The sequence below is a fragment of the Gadus macrocephalus genome, chromosome 23 (assembly GCF_031168955.1).
Source record: "Gadus macrocephalus chromosome 23, ASM3116895v1".
Classification (NCBI taxonomy): domain Eukaryota; kingdom Metazoa; phylum Chordata; class Actinopteri; order Gadiformes; family Gadidae; genus Gadus; species Gadus macrocephalus.
Window position 1 is genome coordinate 19,521,588 of NC_082404.1, and position 26,799 is coordinate 19,548,386.

General features: G+C 46.6%; 3 protein-coding genes across 4 annotated transcripts in view; 2 read left to right on the forward strand and 1 right to left on the reverse strand.

Moving 5' to 3' along the window:
* xkr9 (XK, Kell blood group complex subunit-related family, member 9) overlaps nucleotides 1-3,430 on the reverse strand; it is a 3,719-nt gene extending 289 nt beyond the window's left edge. Inside the window, exons 1-4 of one of the 2 annotated variants that reach the window (XM_060045623.1) lie at nucleotides 2,772-3,430; nucleotides 1,678-2,187; nucleotides 1,183-1,397; nucleotides 1-735 (exon numbers count right to left, since the gene is read on the reverse strand). The exon at nucleotides 1-735 is cut by the window's left edge and continues 289 nt beyond it. In XM_060045623.1, coding sequence (XP_059901606.1) covers nucleotides 56-735; nucleotides 1,183-1,397; nucleotides 1,678-1,982 — 1,200 coding nt within the window. In that variant the 5' untranslated portion in view covers nucleotides 1,983-2,187; nucleotides 2,772-3,430 and the 3' untranslated portion in view covers nucleotides 1-55. Of the gene's footprint in view, nucleotides 736-1,182; nucleotides 1,398-1,677 lie in introns of both variants that reach the window. The other variant, XM_060045622.1, reaches the window with a different exon arrangement.
* Nucleotides 3,431-3,621: 191 nt separating this feature from the next.
* On the forward strand, nucleotides 3,622-10,855 carry tram1 (translocation associated membrane protein 1). The gene is made up of 11 exons (XM_060045624.1): nucleotides 3,622-3,914; nucleotides 4,713-4,776; nucleotides 5,766-5,887; nucleotides 6,002-6,118; nucleotides 6,206-6,264; nucleotides 7,172-7,256; nucleotides 7,722-7,792; nucleotides 8,089-8,193; nucleotides 8,854-8,997; nucleotides 9,348-9,499; nucleotides 9,753-10,855. Exons 1-11 carry the CDS (start codon nucleotides 3,792-3,794, stop codon nucleotides 9,821-9,823), a joined length of 1,113 nt encoding a protein of 370 aa, XP_059901607.1. The 5' UTR covers nucleotides 3,622-3,791; the 3' UTR covers nucleotides 9,824-10,855.
* A 998-nt stretch (nucleotides 10,856-11,853) lies between these two features.
* Nucleotides 11,854-26,799, forward strand: part of ncoa2 (nuclear receptor coactivator 2) — a 76,721-nt gene continuing 61,775 nt past the window's right edge. The window contains exon 1 of the mRNA XM_060045807.1: nucleotides 11,854-12,157. The gene's annotated coding sequence lies outside the window, so the exon portion shown is untranslated. The remainder of the gene's footprint in view (nucleotides 12,158-26,799) is intronic.

The following is a 26,799-nucleotide window of genomic DNA, read 5'->3' on the forward strand; positions in this document are numbered from 1 at the left end:
GGTGCAGCCGGTGACGTCGGCCCGGCCCGGTGTAGAGTCTCTGTGGGCGTCTGGATCACAGCTGGAGGAACGCCCTCATCCTGACCCCCCCCAGTGGGGCCCGTCCCCCCGGCCCGTCCACCTCGTCCGCCTCCCGCCTCTTCCCCGGGGGGTGCATGCGGGCGTAGTACACCGCCAGACACAGCAGCCCCGCCCCCGTCCCCACGGCGATGGCCCCCACCACCGCCCAGAAGTACCACAGCTCCGTCGCCGTCGGAGCAGGGGGAGGGGCCGGCGTCGTCCCCGGCAACGACAACGGAGGCTTCCACAGCAGGGCGAAGAGCAGCGGCGCGGCGGCGTTCACGGCGGCGTGGAGCAGGTAGTAGAGGGTCATGGGGGTCCGGGTGGCCTGGCCCTTGACGTTGAAGAAGGTGAAGGTGAGGACGGCCCCCACGGCGGCGCGGTACACCCACTCGGTGGTCCGCCGGGTGCAGAAGGAGGTCTGCAGCCGGAACGCCCACAGGGTGCCCAGCAGCCAGAGGGCGGCCAGCCCCCCCAGGGCGTAGGGGCTGAGGCAGAGCAGCAGGGAGAAGGCCAGCAGGCGGGAGGCCAGGGTGAGGAGCTTGTAGAGCAGGTAGACGGCGGTGGGGAGGCCCGCTGGCATCTCCTGGGCGGCGGGCAGCGAGCGGCGCAGGCAGCGGCGGTAGTCCACCAGGGCCCAGGCCGCGTTGAGGCAGGAGAAGGCCATGCACACGTCTGGAGGGCGGGGGCGACACGCGGCAGTCAGTGTGCGTCTCGTGACATCGACTCTAGATTGGGTCACCTGGCGCGACCTGGAAGGAGACTCAGGGGGTTCATAGGGATGAGTCCCCAAGGAGTGGCTCAAGGATCAGGGAAGGGGATCGAACCCAGTACCTTTCAGCTGGGGTGCGAACCCCCTAGCCGGTACAACAATGTGCCCCCCATTTAGTGACATTTCTAGATTTGTATCTTGTATAAAATATTTGTTTGTGTATGGGATTCTTTATTTTTTCCCTTCATTCTTTCTTGCTGTCTTTTCTTCCTTTACCGTCCGTCTTTTTCATATACTCTGATACACAGGACAACACACACACACACCAACACACACAGACACACCAACACACACACACACACCAACACACACACACACACCAACACACACAGACACACAACTGCACTTACACTGCACGTGCGAACACTCGCCGTGGCGGAGAATGAGGAAGATCTGCAGGAGCAGCTGGGGCACGCTCTCCAGGAAGGCCTCAAACAGCTTGAGCATGCTCAGGTCGGTGGCCAGACAGAAGAGCCGGTGGTGCGCCCCCCTCTCCTCCTCCGGGGAGGGGGCAGAGGACACAGCCCACAGCTCCCTGTGCCCAGCTTTCAGCAGCTGGACGTACCTTCAACACACACACAGGTACACACACAACACACAGAAGACAGATGAAATCAGGGCCGTGATGCCTTGTGTCATACCCTCGGAATGCGTCTCCAAAGCGGTCGATCCAGTTCCCCAGGCTGCAGGAGGGATTCTGCACCCTGCCTAATGCCAACGCCAGCTCAGCAAGGTGAAAGCCACCAGCTGCATATTATTTGCCATCATGGTCGCCAAACAAGACAATTGTGGCAGGGATCTCCCGTAACACCAAGGCCTTTTGTTGTTTGTAACCTAGGCCTTACCTGGTGAGGATTCCCATGCCGAGCACGTGGAGTGACACAAGGCGCATGCAGGCCAGCGTCGACAGGATTGGTTTCCCCTCCGGGTTCTTCATGTCGTCTTTGTACCAAGCGTAGCTGAACACCTGTGTCACTGCGAGCCCTACTAACACAAACGCCCCCGTCAGCCCCGCCCAGAGGAAATGTCGTTCCCGGACGTATTTGAGCACCAGTCCGACGTCCGACCCGATGTCTGCGATGTAAAAGAGCAGCGAGGCGATGGTCCAGAACCATCGCAGCTTGGAGTACCTGTTCTCAGCGGGGAGCATCTGGATTTCACCCTGGTTATGAACGCTCAAGCTGGGGTGGGAGTGTTGCTCGGGGTGGTGAGATACGGCCACTGGCTCTTTGGATCAGAATCCGTCCTCATAGTTAGTGCTCATATTATTTAGATATATTTTATAAAAGTTGGTTGTTTGTGTGTTTTTGAGGTTCAGGTCATTCAGGTTGTGATCACATGCCATTCTGGTCCACCTGTTAAAAAACAAAATGAGCAATCTTATCTGATGTGGTGACTGACATACCAATAAGTCAATATGGAGACTTTAAGTGATAGCGTCAAACGGATGCGTTTTATTAGCCTGTTTGTTTCTCTGTCGTTCAAAGTCTGCTCTGCTGTGTAATAGAAACACTAATCAATGACATGATTAGCCTCCGTACCGCTCTTATGTAACCAGAGAATGCAGAGTCATCACACCCTCGACACACAAAACCACACATAATACTACAGTAACTATTAATACAGTTTTTGCTGTATTGTTGTGCAATATGTTGGGAGATTTGGTAATTGCAGTAGCAGGCGACATTTCTTTCATTCATTCATTCAATTGAATTTGTAAAAATCGTAAAAATGCAATGTCACAGATCTAAACACAAAGTAAATCATTGAGTTTAACTGAGGCAGAAGCAATTGTCACAAGCACCCATAAGAATAGTAATCTCAACTTTTGGCCCCAGAATGAAAAATAAGAATAATATCATAACACTTGTAATCATGTAAATAAAACACAAAATGAAATGTGAGCTTTAAGAGGGAAAAGACAGACCGTCATACTTACCACAGCCTTCTCAGAGAAATGGTATAAATTCCTTTCAATTCATGAAATTCATGGAACAGCTCCGCCCCGGATCATTATTCAACACGTCGAGCAAACAGAAACTAAGTGACATGACAGGTCTAATGTACAGTGTGTGTGTGGTGTGTGTGTGTGTGTGTGTGTGTGTGTGTGTGTGTGTGTGTGTGTGTGTGTGTGTGTGTGTGTGTGTGTGTGTGTGTGTGTGTGTGTGTGTGTGTGTGTGTGTGTGTGTGTGTGTGTGTTTGTGGGCAGTCATACATGCAGTCGCTTATTCAGGTCACCTTTCGCTGTTTTTTTTCTTCTTCACGCTTAATTTGCTTACATGACTGAAAGGGGTGGCCAGAAAGGTACATAATTAACCCTAGACCTATCACCTATGCCGTCTTGCTGTATAGCTGTCATACATCCAAATTGGAATCCTTACAATTAGGTAGGCCTGTCACAGTGTTATTTTGAATGGAAAGAATGAATACAATATAATCACATCCAAGAATGTTAATAAGTGGCTCCATACCTGTTTTATTGTTTTTAGATCATATTTAAAAAAATATGTACTGTATATAGACTACTACTGCTTGACATCGCTTTCACCCCTGGACTGGTTTCGCTTTAGATTCATTACTCCACACATACAGGGGGCGATAGACAACTCGATAGGGCTTTTCGCCCCGTGCGTAAAACGTCTCGTTCAACAAAAAGTGTTGCCAGATTGGGTCAGATGTCCCGCCAAGTCTGGCAACACTAGCTGCAGCGCGCTGAAGCATGTGTTGCCAGATTGGGCGGGATATCTAGCCAAATCTGGCAACACTGTCGACAAAGCGCAGCGCGTACTCAGCTGGACCCGCCCACAAGAAGAAGAGTGACACGCCATTCAATTGCTGTCTGGACTGTGGTTGTAGAACCCGAGCTGAGCTTTGGACATTGTTGGACAAAAGACACGAATACGTCCACGTTTTCGCGTTCGGTGTCGCCGGGGAAAGTTGGCCTGAAATCTTGGAGAAAATGGGGATCAAGAAAAAAAACACCAAGAATCCGCCGGTGCTGAGCCATGAGTTTGTTATACAGAACCATGCAGATATTGTTTCCTGTGTTGCTATGGTGTTCCTTCTCGGACTGATGTTTGAGGTAGGTCCTTTTTGTATTTTAATTACAATTGTCGTATGAAAAAGCTTGCCTTGGGAGAGCCAAAGTGTGCAGAGAATCACGCAGTGGATGACGAGCGATCGCCACCTGAACGTAGACATTGGCATGGCGGCTATTGCAATTGTTTTCACCAACTTCACTTATATCGTTAGAATTATGCCTGGGTTCGTTGCACTATACATCCACCACTGTGATGATCCCGGTTGTGTCTTACTTATAGTACTTAATACAGTGTATATTTCGACAACTCCTGCTGACATCTGGTCTCCCCCCTTCCCATCTGGCTGCGTCCCCGTTTTAAAGAAAATCCATATTTGGAATATCTGTAGAATGGGCCTACAATATTTCATGGGGAAAAGTTACTGGAATGAAGCTGAAAACCGACATATTGTGCAATTGGCAGAAATGCTTTAGCGTCTGCAGCAATGTTGAGCAACACGTTAAGTTTTATGCGTAGATGGGTTACGTGGCAATCGCACAACGATGGCTGTCATCGTACAGAGCTCCCTCGGTCGAGGCTCCGCCGAAAGTTTACGGCAAAGTTGTACAACGTTAAAGATATAACCTGACGCCTGACGGACGCTGACGTTAATTCTCGCTATGAGACGCCAGCAGTCGATTAATTTGTTTTATTAGCCGCCCAAAATATGTCTATTTCATCCACACTGAGAACCAGCGCCACTCTTCCTCAAGTTTTACACGCATCATGGGAGTTGAAGTTTTCTGGCGGATTGTGCTTGCTTTGAATGCAATGGAAATAAAGAGTTCTTTTCTTCACAGGTCACTTCAAAGGCCGCAGTGTTATTCATAACGGTGCAGTACAATGTAACCATCTCGTCAAATGGTAAGATAAAATAAAATATTGTCATGAAAAAAATGAAACCTATACGTGTACATATAGGCTACTTATAGAGTATTTATTTTTAGAATAATTATTTTGCTGTGTGTAACACATTGTTATTCATTTTTTTATTCGAGACAAATGCTTGTGACCTCAGAGATACTCATCTCAGCGCTGTTTTTCTTTTTTTGGTGTCTAAAAATATCCTGTCTGATTTATAAATTCCTTTGGTGGAATTGTTCGTCAGGTGAATTTAGGCTAGGGTTTGAAATGAAGCTCTCCCCACCGCCTCCAGGTGAAGTGCTGATACAGGACATTTACTTTTGTCACTGATTGACAGCCCACATATTTTAAGCCTTAAGTGTTAAATAAATCAATCTTTTATGCACACAACCTTACGGCAGTTTTTGTGCTAACAGAAATGCACTCAGACGATTGGCCTAATTATTTGTTGCTGGCTCTGCCTTTATCTGCCTGTTGTTATGGGAAGCAGTGGTCTAATTGATGAGCAGTGCGTTCCACTCTGCTCCGGAGACCGTAGTGAATTATTTCAGATGCTTTCAATTATGAATCCCGAAATGTAAGGTGCAAATGGGGCCAATCATTTTGCTAAAACCTCTTTTGTGATTGCTTGTTATGTCGGCACCTCGGTGTGCGAAGCATTCGATATTCATAAGACGCGTACATTAGTGCCTCACGGGCAAACGGTTTGTCATTTATGATGAATCAAACTTTCAAAATGTACCCTGACCGTTTGAATTGCTACTTCTATCAATGATGCCCACATTATAGTTTCCAAATGAAATCCAGCCAATCAGCCCAACCACTGAAACATTATACACATATAAATGAAGTTAAACAATATACTACTGACTTTATGAAGTGTATTTAACCACACTGTACAAGCATTTGAGGACCTGCATTAGTGGTATTTGAATCCAAGCCAGGAGTTCCTCCAGTCATGTGTGTGTTTGTGTTGTCGGGGGTTTCAGAAGGCCCAGAGGAAACGGCCGTCAACCACTTCCATCACGGCATCAAAGACCTGGCAACAGTCTTCTTCTACATGCTGGTCGCCATCATCTTGCATGCCATCATCCAGGAGTATGTGCTGGATGTGAGTTCACACACACGCACACACACAAATATATTCGCACACACATGAACAAGCAATACCCACACACCTGTTTCTAATCACCTTTTACTAATCGGGTCTGTTTCTGCCCTCTAGAAAATCAACCGGAAGATGCACTTCTCAAAGACCAAGCACAGCAAGTTCAACGAGTCCGGCCAACTCGGTGTCTTCTACCTGTTCTCCTTCGGCTGGGGCACTAGCATCCTGCTCAACGTGTGTAACCCTCCCTCCTTCCCGTCTCTGAGCTTGTACCATCAGGTCTGCATCACGTCCAACTCACCTCCTCCTCTTCTTCTTCAGGAACACTTTCTCTCCAACCCAGTCAACCTGTGGGAGGGTTATCCGCATTTACTGATGCCGTAAGTATTGCATGCATACATACATACATACATACATACATACATACATACATACATACATACATACATACATACATACATACATACATACATGCATGCATGCATGCATGCATGCATACATACATACATACATACATACATACATACATACATACATACATACATACATACATACATACATACATACATACATACATACATACATACATACATACATACATGCATACATGCATACATACATGCATGCATGCCACCATTGTGGGTTTTATCAAGTTGCTATCACTTGACTTCTACTGGTGTACTGTGGACCTATTTCCATGGGATTTGATAAGGTACATGTGCAAACACAGCTGAATATAGTTTATTCTGTCACAGGTTTTCTCTAATTTTTGTAAGCACATTTGGAACCGATGAATATACCGTATTAGTTTGTATGAATACAGGATTATTTCCTATTTCTAAATCTACAATCGTGAGCTGATGCACAGACGGCCACCTGCTGTAGGTTTGGTCATGAGCTGATGCAGAGACGGCCACCTGCTGTAGGTTTGGTCATGAGCTGATGCACAGACGGCCATCTGCTGTAGGTTTGGTCATGAGCTGATGCACAGACGGCCACCTGCTGTAGGTTTGGTCGAGGAACAGGCGACTAGACGGAACCCCTCGTTCCTTTCTCCGTTGTGCTGCCGTCCCTCGAGGGCCGACAGGGCGATGAGCACGAGTAGCGACTATAAAAAGTACAAAGCAGAAGTCGGAGTGCTGCGCTGGTGTTGTACTCTCAATATGGTGCCGACACTTGATTGCATGTTTAACCAGAACGGTGAACGCGTTTGTTAGACTTTATATTATATATTGAGCAAGACTCTGTTAAGCACAATACAAACATAAACATGTCTTTGTTGTTTAGATTCCAGATGAAATTCTTCTACATCTGTCAGTTGGGCTACTGGCTCCACGCCCTGCCTGAGTTGTACTTCCAGAAAACAAAGAAGGTTAGTGTGTGTGTGTATTAGTGTGTGTCTTTGTGTGTGTGTTTGTGCTGCCGAACTGTATCAAGACCGCCGCGGCCTCTGTGACTTGTAAACAAACAGCACTTATGAACTTCCCTTGTGTAAACGTGTAGGCGGTTCGTCTCATTTCTCCACTATTCCATCTGGCAGTACGTATCATGTATTGCTCACCAACAGCAGTGGTCAGAGATAAGTGTGTCCCATTTAAGATGAATGAATGAATACACGTTGGCTAAATATGTATTTGCCCACGAGAGCCAAATGCTTATTGTCAGAGGAGGCTCTACTTGATGGTTGTTTTCACTGAGCTTCAGTCTCTGACTCTAAACCATGGACCCTCAGGCCTATCTACTGCAGCCCTCTTGGGGTTAGCATTGTTGGAGTTGTATATTTGGAGCAGAGTTTCCATGTGCAGTCCTCAATATTATGATGATGTTTCCTGCTCAGGAGGATATTCCCCGGCAGCTGGTCTACATCTCCCTGTACCTTGTCCACATCGCCGGAGCCTACGTCCTCAAGTAAGACCAGCGACAGTATGGGTCCACTGGAAAGACCTTTGTGTTTCATGAATGATATAAGACCTATGCAATCGTACTCTATATTCAATATGGGGTGTCACTGCACATTACCAACTGCATACCTATAATCATCAGAATAATAGTCCTTGTTATACAATATTCAGAACAGGATCCGTTTTGTGGCTGAAATTGAAACTTCACAAACTAGTTGATAAGGAACCCAAATCTGGTTACCCGGGCAACTGTTACCGGGCAGCTCTGTTGTCGGGTGTTATTTTCCAAGCTCTGTTTTTCAGCATGAACCGCCTGGGCTTGGTTCTCCTGGTGCTGCACTACTTTGTGGAGCTGGTCTTCCACATCTCCCGCCTCGTGTACTTCAGCAACGAGAGCCGGCAGACCGGGTGAGTGGCCTCCTGCACCCCCAAACCTCCCTCAAAGGGCAGGAGGAGGCTCTGGGTTGGGGGTTCGACCCCCAGACCAAAGGTCCTGGGTTGGAGCCCCACTCAGGACTGTCTACTATCCTTGCCCAAGATGTCTCAGCCCTACCTGCTTAACCTTAATGAAATGCATCAATAATTATGAACGCGCTTTAGATAAAAGCATTAAATTACTAATCGTAACTAGAGACGTTGTGTGAACAGAAGCTCTCTCCTGCGCTGAGGGGAACTGCAGCATGTTGGTCTATGTTTGTCCTTGACTAGTCCTCCCTATACTGCTCCAGGTTCACTGTGTGGGCCGTTCTGTTGGTCCTGGGGCTCTGCTGACCCTGTCCCTCTATTCCTGCTCCAGGTTCACTGTGTGGGCCGTTCTGTTGGTCCTGGGGCTCTGCTGACCCTGTCCCTCTATTCCTGCTCCAGGTTCACTGTGTGGGCCGTTCTGTTGGTCCTGGGGCTCTGCTGACCCTGTCCCTCTATTCCTGCTCCAGGTTCACTGTGTGGGCCGTTCTGTTGGTCCTGGGGCTCTGCTGACCCTGTCCCTCTATTCCTGCTCCAGGTTCACTGTGTGGGCCGTTCTGTTGGTCCTGGGGCTCTGCTGACCCTGTCCCTCTATTCCTGCTCCAGGTTCACTGTGTGGGCCGTTCTGTTCGTCCTGGGCCGGCTGCTGACCCTGTCCCTCTCTGTCCTCACCGTTGGCTTTGGACTCGCCACCTCTGAGCAACAAGGCTTCGACATGGCCGCTGGAAACTTCAACGTGCTCCTTGTTAGGTGTGTGCGTGCGTGCATTTGTCTTGGTGTGTATGAGCATGTATGTGTGGCTCTCTGTGTGTAGTTTTTGACTATTCTTGAATGAATGTTGTCATTCTGAAAGAAACAATTTAAGGGGCAGTGTGTTGAGTTTAGTTGCATCTAGCGAATCAAACTTTGGTTATTAATTTGGTTACAATCGCTCTTCTAGATGCCAATAAATACACCGACTGCAGCTCTTGATGGCCTGCCACAGTCTCTTTGCGTTTGTCACTATTGAAGTGGATGTACAGATCTTGTTCTTGGTGTCGGGGGAACATGCACTACTCTCAAAGCTGATGACATTCCTTGTGTCTCCTGCGTGTCGGTAGAATCACTGTGCTGGCCGCCATCTGCCTCACCCAGGCCTTCATGATGTGGAAGTTCATCAACTTCCAGCTGCGCCGGTGGAGGGAGCAGGGGCAGACCCAGACCCTGAAGAAGAAACAGGCCCCCGCCAAGAGCAAATCAAAGAAAGAGAAGAGTAAGAGGGGGGGGTTCTACCTAAAGGCTTTGGTTTAGACCCCCACTGCAGGCATACTACAGGGAGATGAGTAACCCTTAGTAGTACTTCTATAGTAGTAGATAGTAGACTACCTAACACTATACTACTACTATAATAGCAGTATAGCTTCAGCCAAATGCTGACGTATTGGCTGAATATTAAATGGTTAATTAGCCTGGTCTGCTATTGTCTTGAAGCTCACTAATGTTTCTATTATTTCCCTTTCTTCTAGCTAACGGGGTCAATGGAGTGACTTCTAACGGGGCCGACTCGCCAAGAGTAAAGAAAGAGAAGTCGTCGTAAAATACACACATGAACCTTTTCTATATCTGCCCCCCCCCCCCCCCCCCTCGCTCTGTCACCACCCCTCCCTCACCCTCTCCCATGCACCTCCCTGGCCACGCCCAGTGGTCCCTCTCCCTTCAGCGCATTATGCATCGTCCTCACCCCTTCTCCCCTGACTAACTGGCCCAGTTGGGCAGCAGGGAGAACCATGATTTAATTTGATTCAATTATTCTTTCTTCTGTTTTGCTTGCCACCAGTTGTCCAGCACGCCTTTACGTAAGCAGCCATGCTCTGCTGTGCCATAACAAGTAAAAAATAAATAAATATAAATATTCAAAAGATATTTTATTTAAAAAAATAATAAAAGTGCCTAATTGATGCCAACCGACTGGTACCAGAAGTTATGTTTCTTCTCTTTAGGACTTCAGGACTTATGACCTCACTGTGTTTCTTCCAAAGTTAGACTGTATATTGCAGATTAGGATTTTCTTTTTCTTTTTAATCGCTTACTTTGCTTTGGTTATTTATCATTTTTTGTGTGGATTTTTGCTTAGGACCATTTCATTTCGACCCATGAGACATTTATTCGCATACTTTAAATGCGATTTGTTTCACCCCACCGTTTCCTCAATCATAACAAAAGGTTGCACAAAGGCATTTTATAACATCACAACTCCGGAACATAACCGGCTGAAAAGGTATTCAAAGTAACAAGGAAATATTATATTTTGTATGGACTGCCGCAGGGTCCCGGCCCACTCTCATGTTCTGAACGTTTTGCTATGCCTCTGGTTTTTGTTCCATAAACATTGTGAATAGATTAGCAAAACAGAATCATGTAAAGAATGGGAGAACAATCTTGTGGCGTTTGTGTCCTGGTGATACCGAGCCCCCGTTGAAGTGAGTGGGTGCTGGCTCGACCCTCACCCACTGCGGTCCCCAAATGTTGTTGGATTCACCCAGGAATGACTTTCATTGACGCCATGTTGAATGTTCTAGTTTTGTTTGAATTGTGTAAACCAATAAATGCACCCCCTTGCTCTACTTTCCTTTGAGTCACAACAGAATGAAAATGAATCTCTTTTGTGATAGATATTTAAAACAGAAATAGTGGTCTATTCTAAGATTAAATGGACCATGGTTGTAGGGTCTAATCATGTAGTATTCAGAGAAAGGATTGCTGTTGTTTATTCTGTCGTATCATTGGTGACCTTGAAAATGTCTACCGAAAAGTAACTTATTTTAAGATATGAACTAGCAATGTCGGCATTCTACCAATACACCATATGCACCAACAGAAGCATGTGACTGTGCAGACCTTTTTTTTTATGTACCTGTTATCTTTGCCTTACACTTCACTGCTATAAGACCGATTTGCACAGAGCCGAGTTCCAGAAAGCAGTGATATATTTAGGAATCTTAGTATTGATAATCACACCTTTAAAAAGATATATATAAAATTGCATTTTAGATTTCATTCTTTGCTCTTCTGGAGGCCTTTGCATAGGCCTACTGTTCAATCTAATTGTCCTTGTGGGGCAAGGTATATAAGGTAAATAAATGTATTAGAGGACCCAACAAATGTATCACACCATAACCAGTAATCTATTTAATTGGTTTGGTTATTGGCCGTGTTGATTTAGTGTCAGCCTGTGTGTGGTGCTGTGGGACCAGTTTTAATGTGAATGATAGGCCTACAGCTACACGTCAGCCTGAGTCTGACAGTTGACAAAATTTAAAGCAACCTTTTTGAGCATATGTTTTGAAATGGTCAAAAAGTAATCGAGGTGGAAAAACCAACGATTTCAGCTATACTCTCATTATAGGCTTTACTACTATGTTTGAACATTTGATCGAAACTGCACTATTTGCCATATTCATAGAAAATCTACTGAGCAATAAAGTCAAACAGCATTTAATGTCGATTACCGGTTTCAGATCATAGTTTTCGACACGCATCCACATTAGGTGCAAAACCAGTTTATCCTCAAATCGGATGTCACCGACATCAAAGACAAAACCTTCATCCACATTCAAAGCGGTCCCATGGATCAAACCTGCAAATCGATAATCGCGATTCATGTTATAACAAACGTCATTGGACGGATCCGCATGCAATTTCTTGCAGGAATCGGGTGTCATTTGACGGCTGCTCGTCGTGAGGTTGAGGTAGTTGGTGCTTGTGCCCCGTGATGTGGTGTGTGGGGGAGGATGATAAACAGTCAGCGGAGAACAGGAGGAACATGGCGGCACAGTTAGCGAGCAGAAATGTTGTTTCACTACCGCGAAGGTCAGAGCTGCTTCTGATTAACGGGATTTAACGGCAAGGATACTACCAAAAGTTTTAAATCGTGAGTACCACGCACGGGGACTCTCGGGGGGGGAGACGGAAGGTGGTGTTTTGTTATAAAATCAGTGACCTAATGCGAGGTCTTCAATCTCGGCTGTGTGTGGCTGCGCTCCGGAGTTAGCCTGCTAGCCGCTAGCCGCTAGCTCAGCTCGCCGCCTGTCAGCGGTGTTTATCAAACTCCTCGGCTAGTTAGCGGCTCTGCAAGCCAACTGGTAGTAATGTCGTTATTTGTGCATTGTTTCACACCGCTGTACGTGTTGCCATGCATGCGTCGGGAAAGAACCCGAAGTGGGTTAAACCACGCACCTTGCTCTAAATGTTGAGTTTTGTGCTGAGTGAGCGAGTGACATAGCATTAGCAGACAGAAAGCGGACGAAGTTGGCCAGTACAGCGGATAGCGTTAGTTAGCATGCTAAGCTACGCTCCGTAGCGGCTGGCTGTGTTCGGGGAGCCGTCTCCCTCCGTCTCTCCCGGAACGGGCAGGACTTCAGCACCATGTGTGTTATTGGGTTTTCGTTCGGCTCTTAGCCCGAGCCATGTTTAAGACGTTTCGTTTTCGGCGGATCCTGCTCATGCATGTCATCTGAACATCGTATTGAGTTGTGGCCCCTTCTGACTTGAGGGATTAAGGTTACACCGTTTGTTTTGACCCTGGCTCAATGCTGTTTTTTGCTCAGCAATTTCACACGTTAATGTGTGGATTTTTTTGTGTGTGCAGTCTACATTTGCCGTCGAATAAAAGCAAACAGTTTTTTTTAACCTACGTTTTAAAGATGCATTTGAGAGAATGATTCCTTTAAAATGTGTGGTAATAAAGATTAGTAAATGATTCATTATGCACGATAAGCGGAATTGTTTTTACGAACGGTTCATGAGTTTTACTGGTTTTATGGTGTGCTCATACTTTTACCTATCGGGAACAAATCATCTTGATAAACGTTGCTCATGGGTCGTTTAGATCCTATGCAAATCGAGGCAAACGTGATCAGATAAAGTCAATCTAGATTTGCATATATTAAGCAGTAAATAAACGTGTGTGTGAGGGATGGGGGGGGGAGGGTGGTTGGTGGAGGAGGTTGTATCGATTCGTCGTTCTCCTCAAGAAAGTCGCTAATGGCATCTTGAGTAATCGGGAAATGGAGCTGCAGAGTTAAACTACTGCGTCTCATTGTAGTACACGTCCTGAGTGCATTTCACTGCCTCTAAAGGCTCCGCTGCTCCAGGACTATACAGGCTGCAGACAGCTTGGGCCATTGCAATGATTGTCAACGCTTCCGCGTGTAATGCTGGAGGAATGCAGCCTGTGGAACCAGTGGAGCAGTCTCTGTTACATCACTCTGCCCACCTGACGCGGTGCTGGTGCTCTGGTCCCATCCCAGTTACCGGTCCCAACAGGAAATGTTGGTCGGCTAGTGGCTACCGTTCTAGCCGCAACTGTTGTTTTCTTTCTTCTCCTCTCCCCCCCCCCCCCCCCCTTCCATCAATACATTCCTAAGATTTAGTTCCCTGTTAATCACAAGACGCTAAAATCCCAATGGCAGAATAGGGGTAAAGCCTTGGATTAATGGAAACTGTGCTGGAGTGTGGCTTGTCTTATTTCATTAAGCAGAAAGTTGTCAGATGTCGAAATTGCAAAGCTATTTATCTGAGCGCAGCACATGTGCATTTCCTTGTTTAGGAGATTTCCAGCCTAGTTAATGGGAATGCCTTTTGAAAGAAGACTTGATGGTTAATCTCTATTTGCTCTATACTAATTTAACTATTAATTTATTGCTTGATGTTTAAGCCCAGAAGGAGAAGACGTTTTAAGTAACACCAGTCATCTTAGGCAAGTGCCATAGTAAATAGGGCGAGTTTATAGAACCCTGTGTATTGGCATGCCAATCACTTTTTTAATATGCTGATCTGTTATTTGTTTAGCATTGCTTTTATGATGCATCAACAGATAGAGATTGTCATCGTTCTCTGCATGTGATCAATGTTGTTACTGGCCCAAACCATGGTTTGGGAGAAGCAGCTGTTGCATGGTAATGAAGTGTGATTTTTATTATTCATCCTCATTGGCTGTTGAACTGGGAAAGCCAGAGTGAGTGGTGGAATGATGACAGCTTTTGAATTTATGTCAGCGTATATGTAAGTATGTGATGTTTATATTAAGGTAGCAGGCTGGGCTTTTTTTTTCTCACACAAACTTGGCGTAATGTGTGCGTTCCTGCGTGCATGCTATAGCAACACAGCCAGTGTGACAATGTGAAGTCCTACTCATCACATCATGGCAAAATAATTTCTCTGCCTTACACACTCCCACCCCACTTTGTTTAGCTTGTTTTGTCACTTACTCCTTTTTGCTAGTTCCCAGCTTCACCCCCCGCTCGCTCCTCATGCAACCAATTTTTACTTGCCCTGTTTTTCTAAAAAGACGAAAAAGGAATGAGAAAATCCTTGCCCTGGAGTTGGTAAAACTTTGACTCACATTGAACTGGTCTTTGCCCTGTGATAGCCTTTGTGCGTTGCATCACTTTAAGTGATACTGTAATCATTTAACCTTTGAACCCTTGGCTCTCTTGGTTGTGTGTCCAGTTTCCTCTTTACGGTTGGGCTAGGCACAGTATTCTCTGACTATCTAAATGTCCTGTAGAACTAGCCTCTGGTTTCTCCTCCGGTTCAACATTTGGAGCTATGATGGTTGTTCACAGCGTCCCTGTCCCTTCCAGACCACTCGCATATCCCCTGAGCACCCCCCCACCCTCCCCATAGCCAGGCTCTCACAGGGAGCTGTCAATGCACCGATGGTGGGTGTCCCTAGTAGCATCCCGTTGTCAGTGCATATGGGTTAGAGAAGACTGGACGACCATAGCGACGATAACCTACCACCACGCACCAAAGCGCTGGGGTCTGCATTGCTGACGGCCTTCGTCGCTAGAGGAACGCTGTACTTTGAACAGAGAGGTGGAAGGCGGTCCACGCAGCTGACTAAACAACCTCCCACCAACTGTTCTTTTTCATTTTATATGTTTATATATTTCTCTGACTTTCTATGATTTTACAGTGGAGACGGCCGGACCTGGGTGGGGGTGACGCCCCCCCCCTGAGACGTGAGGCAGACGGCGCATTGGGCCATCTGTCCGCCGCGCTCCTCCGTAGCCCGCTGCCGAGCCCTGACATGACGCACGGATGTGCTTACCCCGCACCCCCCCGCCTCGCCTGTTTGTACATGTCTGCATGTGTGTTAGCCTTGTTTCACTGGGCATCTCACCCTGCTGCCTCCTGCGTTGGTGTCGCCATGGAAACAGCGGCGTGACAGGTCCTGGGTGGGCGGGAGGATGATCTGTGGGGTAATGGTTTGGTTTTTCACGACTAAGGAGAGAGAGAGGGGCAGACGGGGAGAGAGCCGTCGGAAGGCAGAGGTGGTGTGGTGGGAGGGGGAACGTGGAGGTGGAGGTGGTGAACACATGTTCAGAGCCCCCCCCCCCAAAAAACAACACCGTAACGGAGATTCAATCGCTAATTGATTGCGTGAAAAGAGGAGACAGAAACAGGACTTGGGCCATACCCTGTCTGAAAATAAATCTTTGTTTGAAACAGGTTATCAACTTAATCAATATCAAGCACCACTATGCATATCACAAAATTAGACGGAATCGTAACTGCACAGCACAAACAATGCCGTGACAACTTAAACAGGAGGCAGGAGTTAGGGCTATAGCCCATCTGCCAGACATGTATTTCTTAATGTTTGCTAGAAACACCAGTCTATCAACTTGATCTGAAGTGGGGCTCCCTTTTTATGTTTTATTTGTTACCTGCGGTGGTGAACACGCGTTCGGAGCGCACAGACGTGCCTGGCACACACTTGGGGTCCCAGTTTAGAGATCAGGAAGGCTCGAAACAGGATATATTAATCGCCTGATTAGAGCGCCCGTGAATGGATGAGATCGCAAACAATAAAATAAAAAACAAACGATGCCAATACCCCTGCTTGGATAAGACTACTCCTTGACAGCCTGTGTTGAAGCGTTTCTTTGATGGCTCTACCTGCTTGGATAAGGCTACTCCTTGACAGCCTGTGTTGAAGCGTTTCTTTAATGGCTCTACTGCACAGCTGTGATTTCTTTGTTTGGAGGATGTTGTGGTCTCTGAGCCTTCCTGCTGCCAACACCCTTAGTAGGATCCTCAATGGGTAACTTGTGCCCTAAATGGACGAGGGCTTCAGTGGTGGTGCTGGGGAGGCCTCGAGGCAATCCAATGAGCTGGGCTCCTCCGTCGACATAGGGCGGCCGCAGTAAAGTGCTTTTATTGATTTGCAGAGGCCAGGAGATATCGTGGCGTCCTGCGTTCGGTCGCTAAGAAGGTGCCCTGGAGGCGGTTAACTTGTAGTGTGAAGGCTGCAGGGGTCAGGGGTCGGACGCTGCTTTCACAGCTGTGTTGGGCCTGCATTATCTGCGGGTGGCGTTTTTCGAACATTTTAAAATCCCTTTTACTATTTCCCGTTTTCTGGCTGTGTTTCTAGTGATGACTTGTAATGTGCATGGTGAAGAAACACAATAAAACATGTGTTTTGCTTTTGTGAAGGGTATAATTTCATATTGGTGGTGGGGTATCTTACCATCACCCGGACAGTTTCCTTGGGTCGTACAATAAGAAGTTGATTATTTACATTTAGCTATTGTAAACCTCTCTTTGCCTTAAACCAACAATACAAAAAATGGTTCAGTAGCAATCCTTAAAGTCTTTGACGTTTTCAAAAATGCCTTATCAATGCAAACGTCTTCCTATGTGCAATGGTGTAAAATTTCATTAAACGATTTCTGATTCTCAGACAAATTACTGAGCATCGGATATGGATGTGGATTATTCTATGTATGAAAGTGGCCTGTTTTGATTTGGAGGGAAAAAAAGTTTAGTTTCACTTTCATTTGGCAGTTCACACCGTCCAAAAACAATCCCGAGCTTTGTCAGTAGTGTGAACATGGTGAAAGAGCAGAGAGAGCGCCTTCCAAACAGCTCTGGATTCACTCCCGAATGGAGCAGGGATCAGGTCTTGGACTAGTGCTGCTGTTGCTGCTGCTGCTGCTGCTGCTGCTGCTGTGTGCTCTTGGCTCTGACGCTAGCAAGAGTGCTAGCATGTGGTTGGCCTCTAGCCCGCTGGGTTGAATCCTTGGCACTGATGGGAGAGCAAGCTCAAGGGATTGAGAGTGTCTGCCAGAGTGGGTGGGTGGGCGTCCTAGAAAACACGCCGTGCAGTACGGCTCCTGAAGGAACTCCACAAACAGAGGTACATGACGGGAGCGAGCGCCGTGTTCTCCCTGGCCTGGCGGGGCGCTCAGGGTGCCGGCCCGAGTGAGGCCGTTGGGCAACGCGTGTGCCGTGGGTGCGGCCAGCAGCTCTAATTGTCTTGTAGTGGTGCCAAGGAAACGTGCAGAAGCAGCTATTTTAAGCTCTGAATCCTGTACTTTGGTGTAGGGGTCACTGTGATGCCAAGGGAGGGAAGGGGTGAATACAGGAAATATCAGTTTCATTGTTTACTTCTTTTGATGCCGCCCATGCGTATCAGGTATTCCGCTGAAGTTGCGGAGTTCCTGGAAGGTTGCAGGGCGGTGATTGGGGCAGGCTGTCGGAGCACCTCTTCCCATGTGGTTCCAGTGTGCGTTCTGTAACATAATCCAAGGGAGTGAATCCTTCGGAGTGACACGGTTTAGAGGAGCTGGGCCCTAGTCAAACAACAAAGCCCACCCATTAGCTGCACAACAACAAACTAGGAGGCGGAGGTGGAGAACTTGTCTTGGGGTGTTTGTGTCAGCCTCTCCCTACTTGGCTCTGCCGTTGGAGTAAACCTTCTGAGATGATTAATCGCTACAGGGTTGAACCGTGTGTGTGGTATTTACTAATATGTACGAAACATGATGACCCAACTGTAATTAACACGTCATTAACATTTCTGATGTCTCCATTTAGTTTCGGTTGTCACATTTCTTGAACCATGACGTTGCATAATCATTTTATTCAACTGTTTGCAAGTAGTCTTTATTCAGTAGAGACACAGCGCATATGAACAAGGTGTGTATTGATAATTCAAGTGTCAGATAGTCTCTGATTAGATATTTATGTAAGGAGGGCAAACTTCATATTTTTCCCCCTGACACTAGGTCAAAAAACTCTATTATTGATCATCTAGTTCTAGTAGTTTGCTACAGTGTGCATTCTATAAGTTACTATGGCTTATATGTTGTATGTTATGGCAATGTTTTCTCAGCCAGGGTTGGGTTAGATGTCAAGGGTTAGACTTCCCTGACACCTGTAGTATAACGCAATGCTGTGTGCGGCAGGTGAAGCTCTGAGCAGAGCTGACCCTAACTCATCAGAGTGAGGGTTAAGCTTAAAGTATAATTTTATATAAATAACAATTAATTTAAAATACGTGAATGAGGGTTAGCATTTAATCCATTGTTAAAAAAAAACTAAAAATTCACTTCAGATTACCGTCGGGGAGAATAATGTTCACCAGTGGGTTTTGGGGTTATCCCTGCCTGTGGCGATTTGTGCGTTATTGTGTAGCTGTCATTTCCTTAAAGCACACAAAGATCGCCTCGTGTGAACTGAGTGTGAATAGAGTTAACATGGACAGCCTGGGTTTGACTTTCAATTATTTAATTATTAAATTTTTCACCATCAAAATCTTGTTTTTGATTGGATCTAACATATAATATAGCAATCATTTATTTTTAATCCATGGTGAATGGTCTATGGAAGCCTAATGCAATGGATGTAGGCCTATTAGAATATGCTGTGGGCATGATCATTAGGGATGCACCGAAATGAAAATTCTTGGCCGAAACCGAATATACTGAAACAGTTGGCCGAAGGCCGAAACAGAATACCGAATGTGTCTTTTAATGTTTATCATTCATTTTGCTTTAATTTTTCACCATTGCATAAATAAAACAATTAAATGTCCTTAATAAACTTTTTTGTCTTGCTTTTCTATAAAAAAAAATCAATTACAAATTGGATATAAAATATTTATTTAATGCTGAACGTTTTCTAACATTCAAGCAGACATTATAGCAAGAATTTAAGAACAATATATCTATATTTTTTTAAATAAATAAATAAAAATGTTCGGCGTATTATGTTCGGCCTTTTTACTCCTTCGGCCGAAACCGAATATTCGGTGCATCCCTAATGATCATTTGTTATTTGCTTAAATGGCGTTGTCATCCATCAGGTATTAGTTGGTGAAATGTAAAGAACATATTTCTCGTTGATTTCTCTCATACCTGTGCTGAGACCATTTGGCTTTGACCACTCTGTCTAATTTCTGACCAATCAGGGAATCTCTTCAGATTTTTCTCTGGGATTCCATCTAGCCTGTCAATAACATGTCTATGGCCATCTTCTTTTTTAGCAAGGATATTAGTTTGGTTGTACTGTAAAGTAACATGATTGGATCGTGATCCTACCTGAATGGAATCAGGATGTACCCTTGTGGAATGGCCCCCCAAAGCAGGCGTTTGTTGTCCCGGTTCAGCCCTCTTCCTTCGTAGTCTGCAGAACTTTTTGTACCATGGATGTTTTTCGTTGCATTTTTACGGGTTGGACCCGTGTACCGTGAGCCGGTGGTTGACCCGTGTACCGGGAGCCGGTGGTTGGACCCGTGTACCGGGAGCCGGTGGTTGGACCCGTGTACCGTGAGCCGCCCGTGTACCGTGAGCCGGTGGTTGACCCGTGTACCGGGAGCCGGTGGTTGGACCCGTGTACCGTGAGCCGCCCGTGTACCGGGAGCCGGTGGTTGACCCGTGTGCCGGGAGCCGGTGGTTGGACCCGTGTACCGGGAGCCGGTGGTCGGACCCGTGAGCCGGGAGCCGGTGGTCGGACCCGTGTACCGTGAGCCGGTGGTTGACCCGTGTACCGTGAGCCGGTGGTTGGACCCGTGTACCGTGAGCCGGTGGTTGGACCCGTGTACCGTGAGCCGGTGGTTGGACCCGTGTGCCGGGAGCCGGTGGTTGGACCCGTGTGCCGGTGGTCGGACCCGTGTGCCGGGAGCCGGTGGTCGGACCCGTGTACCGGGAGCCGGTGGTTGGACCCGTGTACCGGGAGCCGGTGGTCGGACCCGTGAGCCGGGAGCCGGTGGTCGGAGCCGGGAGCCGGTGGTCGGACCCGTGTACCGTGAGCCGCCCGTGTACCGGGAGCCGGTGGTCGGACCCGTGTGCCGGGAGCCGGTGGTCGGAGCCGGGAGCCGGTGGTCGGACCCGTGTGCCGGGAGCCGGTGGTCGGACCCGTGTGCCGGGAGCCGGTGGTTGACCCGTGAGCCGGGAGCCGGTGGTCGGACCCGTGAGCCGGGAGCCGGTGGTCGGAGCCGGGAGCCGGTGGTTGGACCCGTGTGCCGGGAGCCGGTGGTTGGACCCGTGAGCCGGGAGCCGGTGCAGAGCCTGTAGACCGTCTTCAGGCGGAGCTGCTCCTGCCGCCTTTCGGTGTGATTTACAGCCGGCCCACGGCGTTCCTCAGTGTATTCACAAAGCGGCTGGAGCTTCTGCCTCACTCATTGCAGTCGGCCCGGTGACGCAACGCCACTGCCTCCTGTCCTGCAATCTGTCGCGTCGCTCCACCCCAATCCTGGTTAAAATGAAAGCCCTGTTAAAGACTTATTATTATTTACTATAAAAATAACATCGTGCTGAGATACTGGAGAATGAATCAATACTGGCTGATGGTCTGGGCGGCCCCTGGCATACAGTCACACTCATGAGGCTAACTTAATGATGTTTTTTCGGAATGATATTTAGCCACGGATTGTTTTTTTCTTTTTCAGATGGAAGGGCAACTCATTCTGACAATTTCTTTTTTGTCTGCAGGGATCGTTTTAGGGAAGTACTTTAAAAAATATGAATGAATTTAGGTATTTATAGGATGTAGGGCTGGGCGATATGGACCAAAACTCATATCTCGATATTTTTTGTTCGAGTGGCGATATACGATATTCTAACGATATTTTGAACAAAATGGGTAAAGCGTGGGTGAAGTATTCACCATCAACCATTTATTTAGGTTTATTAAAAAAGAAAATGCTCCACGAAGCACAGCTGTGCTTTAACAACAGATCTGTAACGGATAATGTATAGAACGCCGGTCATTATTAAAGCCCCGACAGGGCGAACAGGACACCGATGCGCAGTGGAGGTGTCTTGGTTTGCCCTGAAGGGCGACGTTCTACACATTATCCCGCTTATAACTTCATGGTGTGTCTTTTACAAATTATTTGTAACCAGCATTCGTAGTGTCGATCAGCAGAAAAATAGTCTGCAGTTGACGTCGCTTAGCAACCGAAGACACTGGGGTTGACAAGTTACCGGACTACTTGCGGAGTGATGCCAAAGACGTCATTAGGCCAAAAATCCTTTGTTTTCCTGGCCAGCCTCTTCTTTAATTTGAATGATTTTAGCCTATGTGTGCCCGTGCCCACGATAAATCACACACAAGCTAAAATCATTCAAATGAATGTGCTTTATTTTTATCTCGCACTATGGAGCACGTATACTCTCTCTTGCACTCCGCCTCCGACTATGAGATGGTTTGTGTTGCACCTTTCGTGCTGTGGGCTCTCAGACCGAGGAGCACTGGGGAGACGGTCCCTCCAGGGCCGATGCCCTCTCGGGGGCAACACCCTTCACTTTGACCGGCAGCGGGTCTGCTTAGAGGTCGGAATATGGTCGGAATGAAGCGGCCACCGATTCTTGACAGCTGGGTACTTTGTTCCAAGGAAGTAAGTTTGGTCTCAGCTTTGGTAGGGACACTTGACAGACGTCATCCAAAATCACTACGTAGACTGCATCATGCTGAACAATAAATACTTTATTAAAAAAAAATCTAGATTTACATGTGCACTTATTCACCTTTAAAGTAGCCTACTGTAAAAAAGGTCAGGTGAGTAGAAGTTAGGAACTTCTGAAGTGAATAACGTGGAGGCAGGTTAGAAGTGCGCCTGTGCTCCAGAGGTTCACATGAATATTTAATCGGTGCTCGTGCCCATCGCGCGAGGTATATGAACCGAGCGGCTTCTCGCCGCGAGCTCTCCCTATTTCTGTTTTATTAAATAATAAATCAAAATATTGGTAGGGACAATCATTTCTTTCCCAAAGTTGGTCGGGACATGTCTCTCCATCACTATGCAAAATAACGCCTTTGCGTTATTCTTACACAAAACTGGACTCGTTCATTACTTCACTAAACTGACATGCACGCTAACGCTCGCTCTCCTCGCTCGTCCACTTACTCGCTGACGACACACGCACGCTCGCACACACACACACACTGCCAGTGATATGTGTACGATAGGGGTGTGACGAGATCTCGTGCCACGAGATCTCGCGAGATTTAACTCGACGATATTACCCGTCGCGTTAAAAATCTGTCTCGCGAGATTTGTGAGCTATCCAAACTTGTGGCCTGTGGGGGCAGTAATGCGCCTTTGCTACATCTAGTCTGCCAGAACCTGGAGAAGGAAAAGAAGAAGAGGAGGAGAAGGAGGGGAAGCAGCCGTAAGCTGTATTCGAAATCGTTCCCTATCACGGATAGTGTACTATATAGGGTGCTCGCCATTTTGTAGTGGTGTTCGAATTCTCAGTGGTTCATTTCATGCACTATATAGTGCACTTAAAATACCCACAATTTGAGTGTACATACGATGTACCCTACATGTTACTCCCGTATACCACAATGCAATGCGGTCGTGTTTTTCTGGAGGAGAAGAAGAAGCTGAATAACCGCGAAAACTAATACATTTAATGATGGAGCCTCCGGCTTGTGTTTAGAAATGTCAACAATTGATTTGGGATTTAACATAGAATATTTAACATTCAAAATTAATTAAAAAAAACTTTGACAAGGAAATGTAACATTCAACATCAATACAACCTCCAGCCCGGTTTGTTTAGATGATGTGGGCGCATCACGTCACACAAATACCCGGCGCATTTACTGACGCAAATGACGTTTAGAAATGTTCAGCGTAGTGTCCCAATTCTCGTTTGTTCATTCCCTATATAGTGCACTATATCATGAACACTATGTAGGGAATAGTGAGTGAGTGTATAGGGAACGATTTCGAACACAGCTAAAGACAGCCAGAATGACGTCGGAAAATACCTGTATTACCGTCGAAGATGCCCCCGCCACTTTTAAATCATTTGTTTGGCAGCATTTTGGGGTACCTTGATTTGGTTTTGCACATAATATTGTTTGCACTTGAAAAAAAGAGAATTATTTAATTTATTTTACTTCAACTTTTATAAATTTTAGTTTTAGTTTCAATTTCATGCATGTAAAGAGTTATAATAAAACATTTCAAAATGCACGTGCAACTTGGTTAAATAAAAGTCTCTTGGTCCAGTCATATATTTTGTCATTGTAGTTTTCTTAAAATCTCGTCTCGTCTCGTTCTCGTGAACCCAATATCGTGTCTCGTCTCGTCTCGTGAGCTCAGTGTATCGTCACACCCCTAGTGTACGATCATTTCTCGTGTTCACAAGATACTTTATCGTGCGCACCAGATTCTTTATCGTGCGCACCAGATACTTTATCGTGCTCACGAGAAACGTCTTTTTTTTTTACCCCATGTCCCTTTATGGTTCCATACTCTCTACCACCGTGTCCGCCAAAAATCATAATCACGATTATTTTGGTCAATATTGAAATCACGATTATTCAAACAATTAATTTTGAGATTGAAAACATGATGTATTTATTCAGCATGTCTCTCAAAAAAAATCTTTGCAACAGAACTTTAAAATTTCGCCTTAAAGAAATACCGAAAATTGTCAGAAAGAAAATTTTCCAATCTAAAATTATCCATAATATACCGGTATGGCAATATTGCCTCAACTACATATCTCTTTCAAAAATATACAGGTATAAATTTGACTACCGGTATATCGCCCAGCCCTACTGGGATGCAAAACAGTTTCACCCCTAAACTCATCTTTCACTGTGTGTGCGTGTGCGTGCGCGGAAAGCATCTCCATTGATCCCTCTGCGCCGGAGACATGCGGGTTGGCACCTGAAGATACGGGGCATCAAAAGAAATCGGCTCTACTCCCTCCTCTGGCTCCAGATATCAAACCCCCTCCACGGCGCCTCCAAGGGCAGAGACAAGAAAAGGAGCATTATTTATATATTATTATTATTAATGCGCCAGCCCCCCCGGCAGCCCCCCGGTGGAGTCCAGCGCTGACCTCCTCTGATGTAGAGGACCAGGGAGGCGTTGCCCTGATGGAAGCGTCATGAGGACACACGTTGATATGGAACACATGGCCCGAAAAGCGGTCCTGTTGAGGGAGGTTAACCCTACCCTAACCCTAACCAACCCTACTGACTGGATGAGGGGTAACCCTACCCTACGCTAACACTAACCCTACTGACTGGATCAGGGTTAACCCTAACCCTACTGACTGGATCAGGGTTAACCCTACTCTAACCCTAACCCTACTGACTGGATCAGGGTATGGCCAGGCCCAGGAGTCCTCCTCCGCGGCTGAACTGCTCAGTTGGTTGTTGATGCTGATAGTTGGCACAAGCACCGGGTGGAGGCCCGTAGTGCACGGCCGTGATTCCGAGCAGGTTTTTGGGGAACTGAAGAGCTGATCTGCTTAGTGTGCATGTTTTGACGAACGTTCTGCCATGTAAGGTCACTGCATCCGATATAGGGCGGCGTGTCCCAGGCCCTGCCCGCTACATATGGGTTACTGGGGGAGGGTAACTGGGGGAGAATAGGGTCAGGCTCCACCCTACCAAACCCTAACATCTATCTCCTCTGGAACGCTGGATATTGATAGAATTCCCATTTTTCTCTTGTCAAACACTGGCCATTGAACGAATTCAGATTGGCTGAACGGTGTCAGGGGGACACTTCAGCACAATGCACTGATCCCTTTGTGTTGGCCCTCTGACCTGAACACTGTCTCACTGGGTGTTGAGTTGGGTTGGTGTTTGGTAGTACAAGTGAAAATGCATAGTCTGAACTGCGGGTTCCTCATTTGGTAACTGCAGGATTGGTAAAGGATTTAAATGAGATGGGACTTGTACCTGGTGACCTCACATCGCAATGACCTCCATTACGGAAGTGGTAGATAGATAGTCATTGTGGTCATTGTTTAGTAATTCATTGAGACATCATCTGGCATGTCGAGACATTGTTGTGTTAACTTAACGCAACAAAACGTAGCGAACACATTTTTGATAAGCCTACGTTACGGTCTATTTACTTTAATTCTAGAGTATTACCAACAAAAACTCCCATGATGCATCCTGCTGTCCTAGCCCAGTGCAAGTTACATAAATTGAGGCAGAGTTCCACACGGAGCCATCAGCTTGGAGAATCCCTCTGCCGTTTCCACTGTGGTCAGTTGATGCATTAGAAGCTAGGTAAATGAATGGTGGCAGGCATCTATTAAATCATATAAAAAATGATTGTTCAATCAGTTTCCCAGATGACACAGGTAGGCTACCAAGAAATGCATCCTGTAATGTGCCCAGCGACACAGTGGCTGTGATCGAACCAGGACCGACGTTATCGATGTGTTCATGTGCCTCCCAATACCCTGTTGGTTGGTTATCCAATTTTAAATTGAGTAGGTTGGATACCTGTGTCCTGGTGGCTGTCTGGTTGTGATTGGATCCCTTTAGTAGGATCTAAATGACTGGTCTGAACAGGGCCTGAGATGGGAGAGGAGAAAGTATTCCAAGCCTGTCAAACATTGAAGCAGTGTTGCGTTGAGCCCAGCAGCCCGGCCAAAGCTTTCTGTCACTTCCCTGGGCAGAGAAATCCAACCGCTGGGTTGCATATTCTGAGGGTGTCCTGATGCATGACATCCTTGGGTTATTGCCATAAATCGATGTTCAGGACTGACGTGCAGACGTTATTCTTGATAAATTCTCCAAACGTCCTTCAATTGAGCTTGGGTACCGGCGCCGTAAGGCATGGAAACACGACTAACTACGGGGAATAAATAATAACTGTCTTCTGACTCCCAATGCTAAGGCCTAAAAAAAAAAAAAGTTTGGTTCCTGTTGGTTGTCAGTTGAGGTCATGGGTAGGTAGGGAATTTATTTTATTTTTTTATTTTATTTTTTCCAGCGGCAGCGAATGATAGGTAGGTTGTTTTCATTTAAAAACGAGAAAATTCGCTCATCCTTGTACAGAATGAAGAGGTGCTGTACCAAAACGTGATTATAGTTTGCATAAAAAATAAAAATAAAATGTATTATTATTTTTATTTTTTTAAAGGTCATAAAATAATTTGGGTCGCACATAAATTGACAGGGTCGGTCGGAAACCGGAACCAAACAAAAAATTTTTTTAGGCCTAATTAAGGTTATGGACGCGTTCATGAAGGTTTTTACCTGATCCTGTCTTGCTGTCCTGGCCCGGTGAGGGGGGGAAGTCTGCATTGCTTTGCTCTTTGCTCTGTCTACTCCAATTATGTGTTCCAGCTTCGGTGGCGCAGCCAGAGCTGCTAATCAGGTAATGCAGGGGTTGACTAGCGCCTCGGACTGTAACCGCGGAGCCTGAACACCGGCTCACTGAATGCAGGCCAGAATCACAACGTTAAAGTGCTCTGTGGCCCTGCTGTCACAACCATTCATCACATA

Coding starts and splice junctions, on each gene's coding strand:
- tram1 (XM_060045624.1), top strand. CDS start 3,792: ATGGGGATCAAGAAAAAAAACACCAAGAATCCGCCGGTGCTGAGCCAT. Junction 3,915..4,712: donor TTCTCGGACTGATGTTTGAG/GTAGGTCCTTTT, acceptor TTTTCTTCACAG/GTCACTTCAAAGGCCGCAGT. Junction 7,257..7,721: donor ACTTCCAGAAAACAAAGAAG/GTTAGTGTGTGT, acceptor TTTCCTGCTCAG/GAGGATATTCCCCGGCAGCT.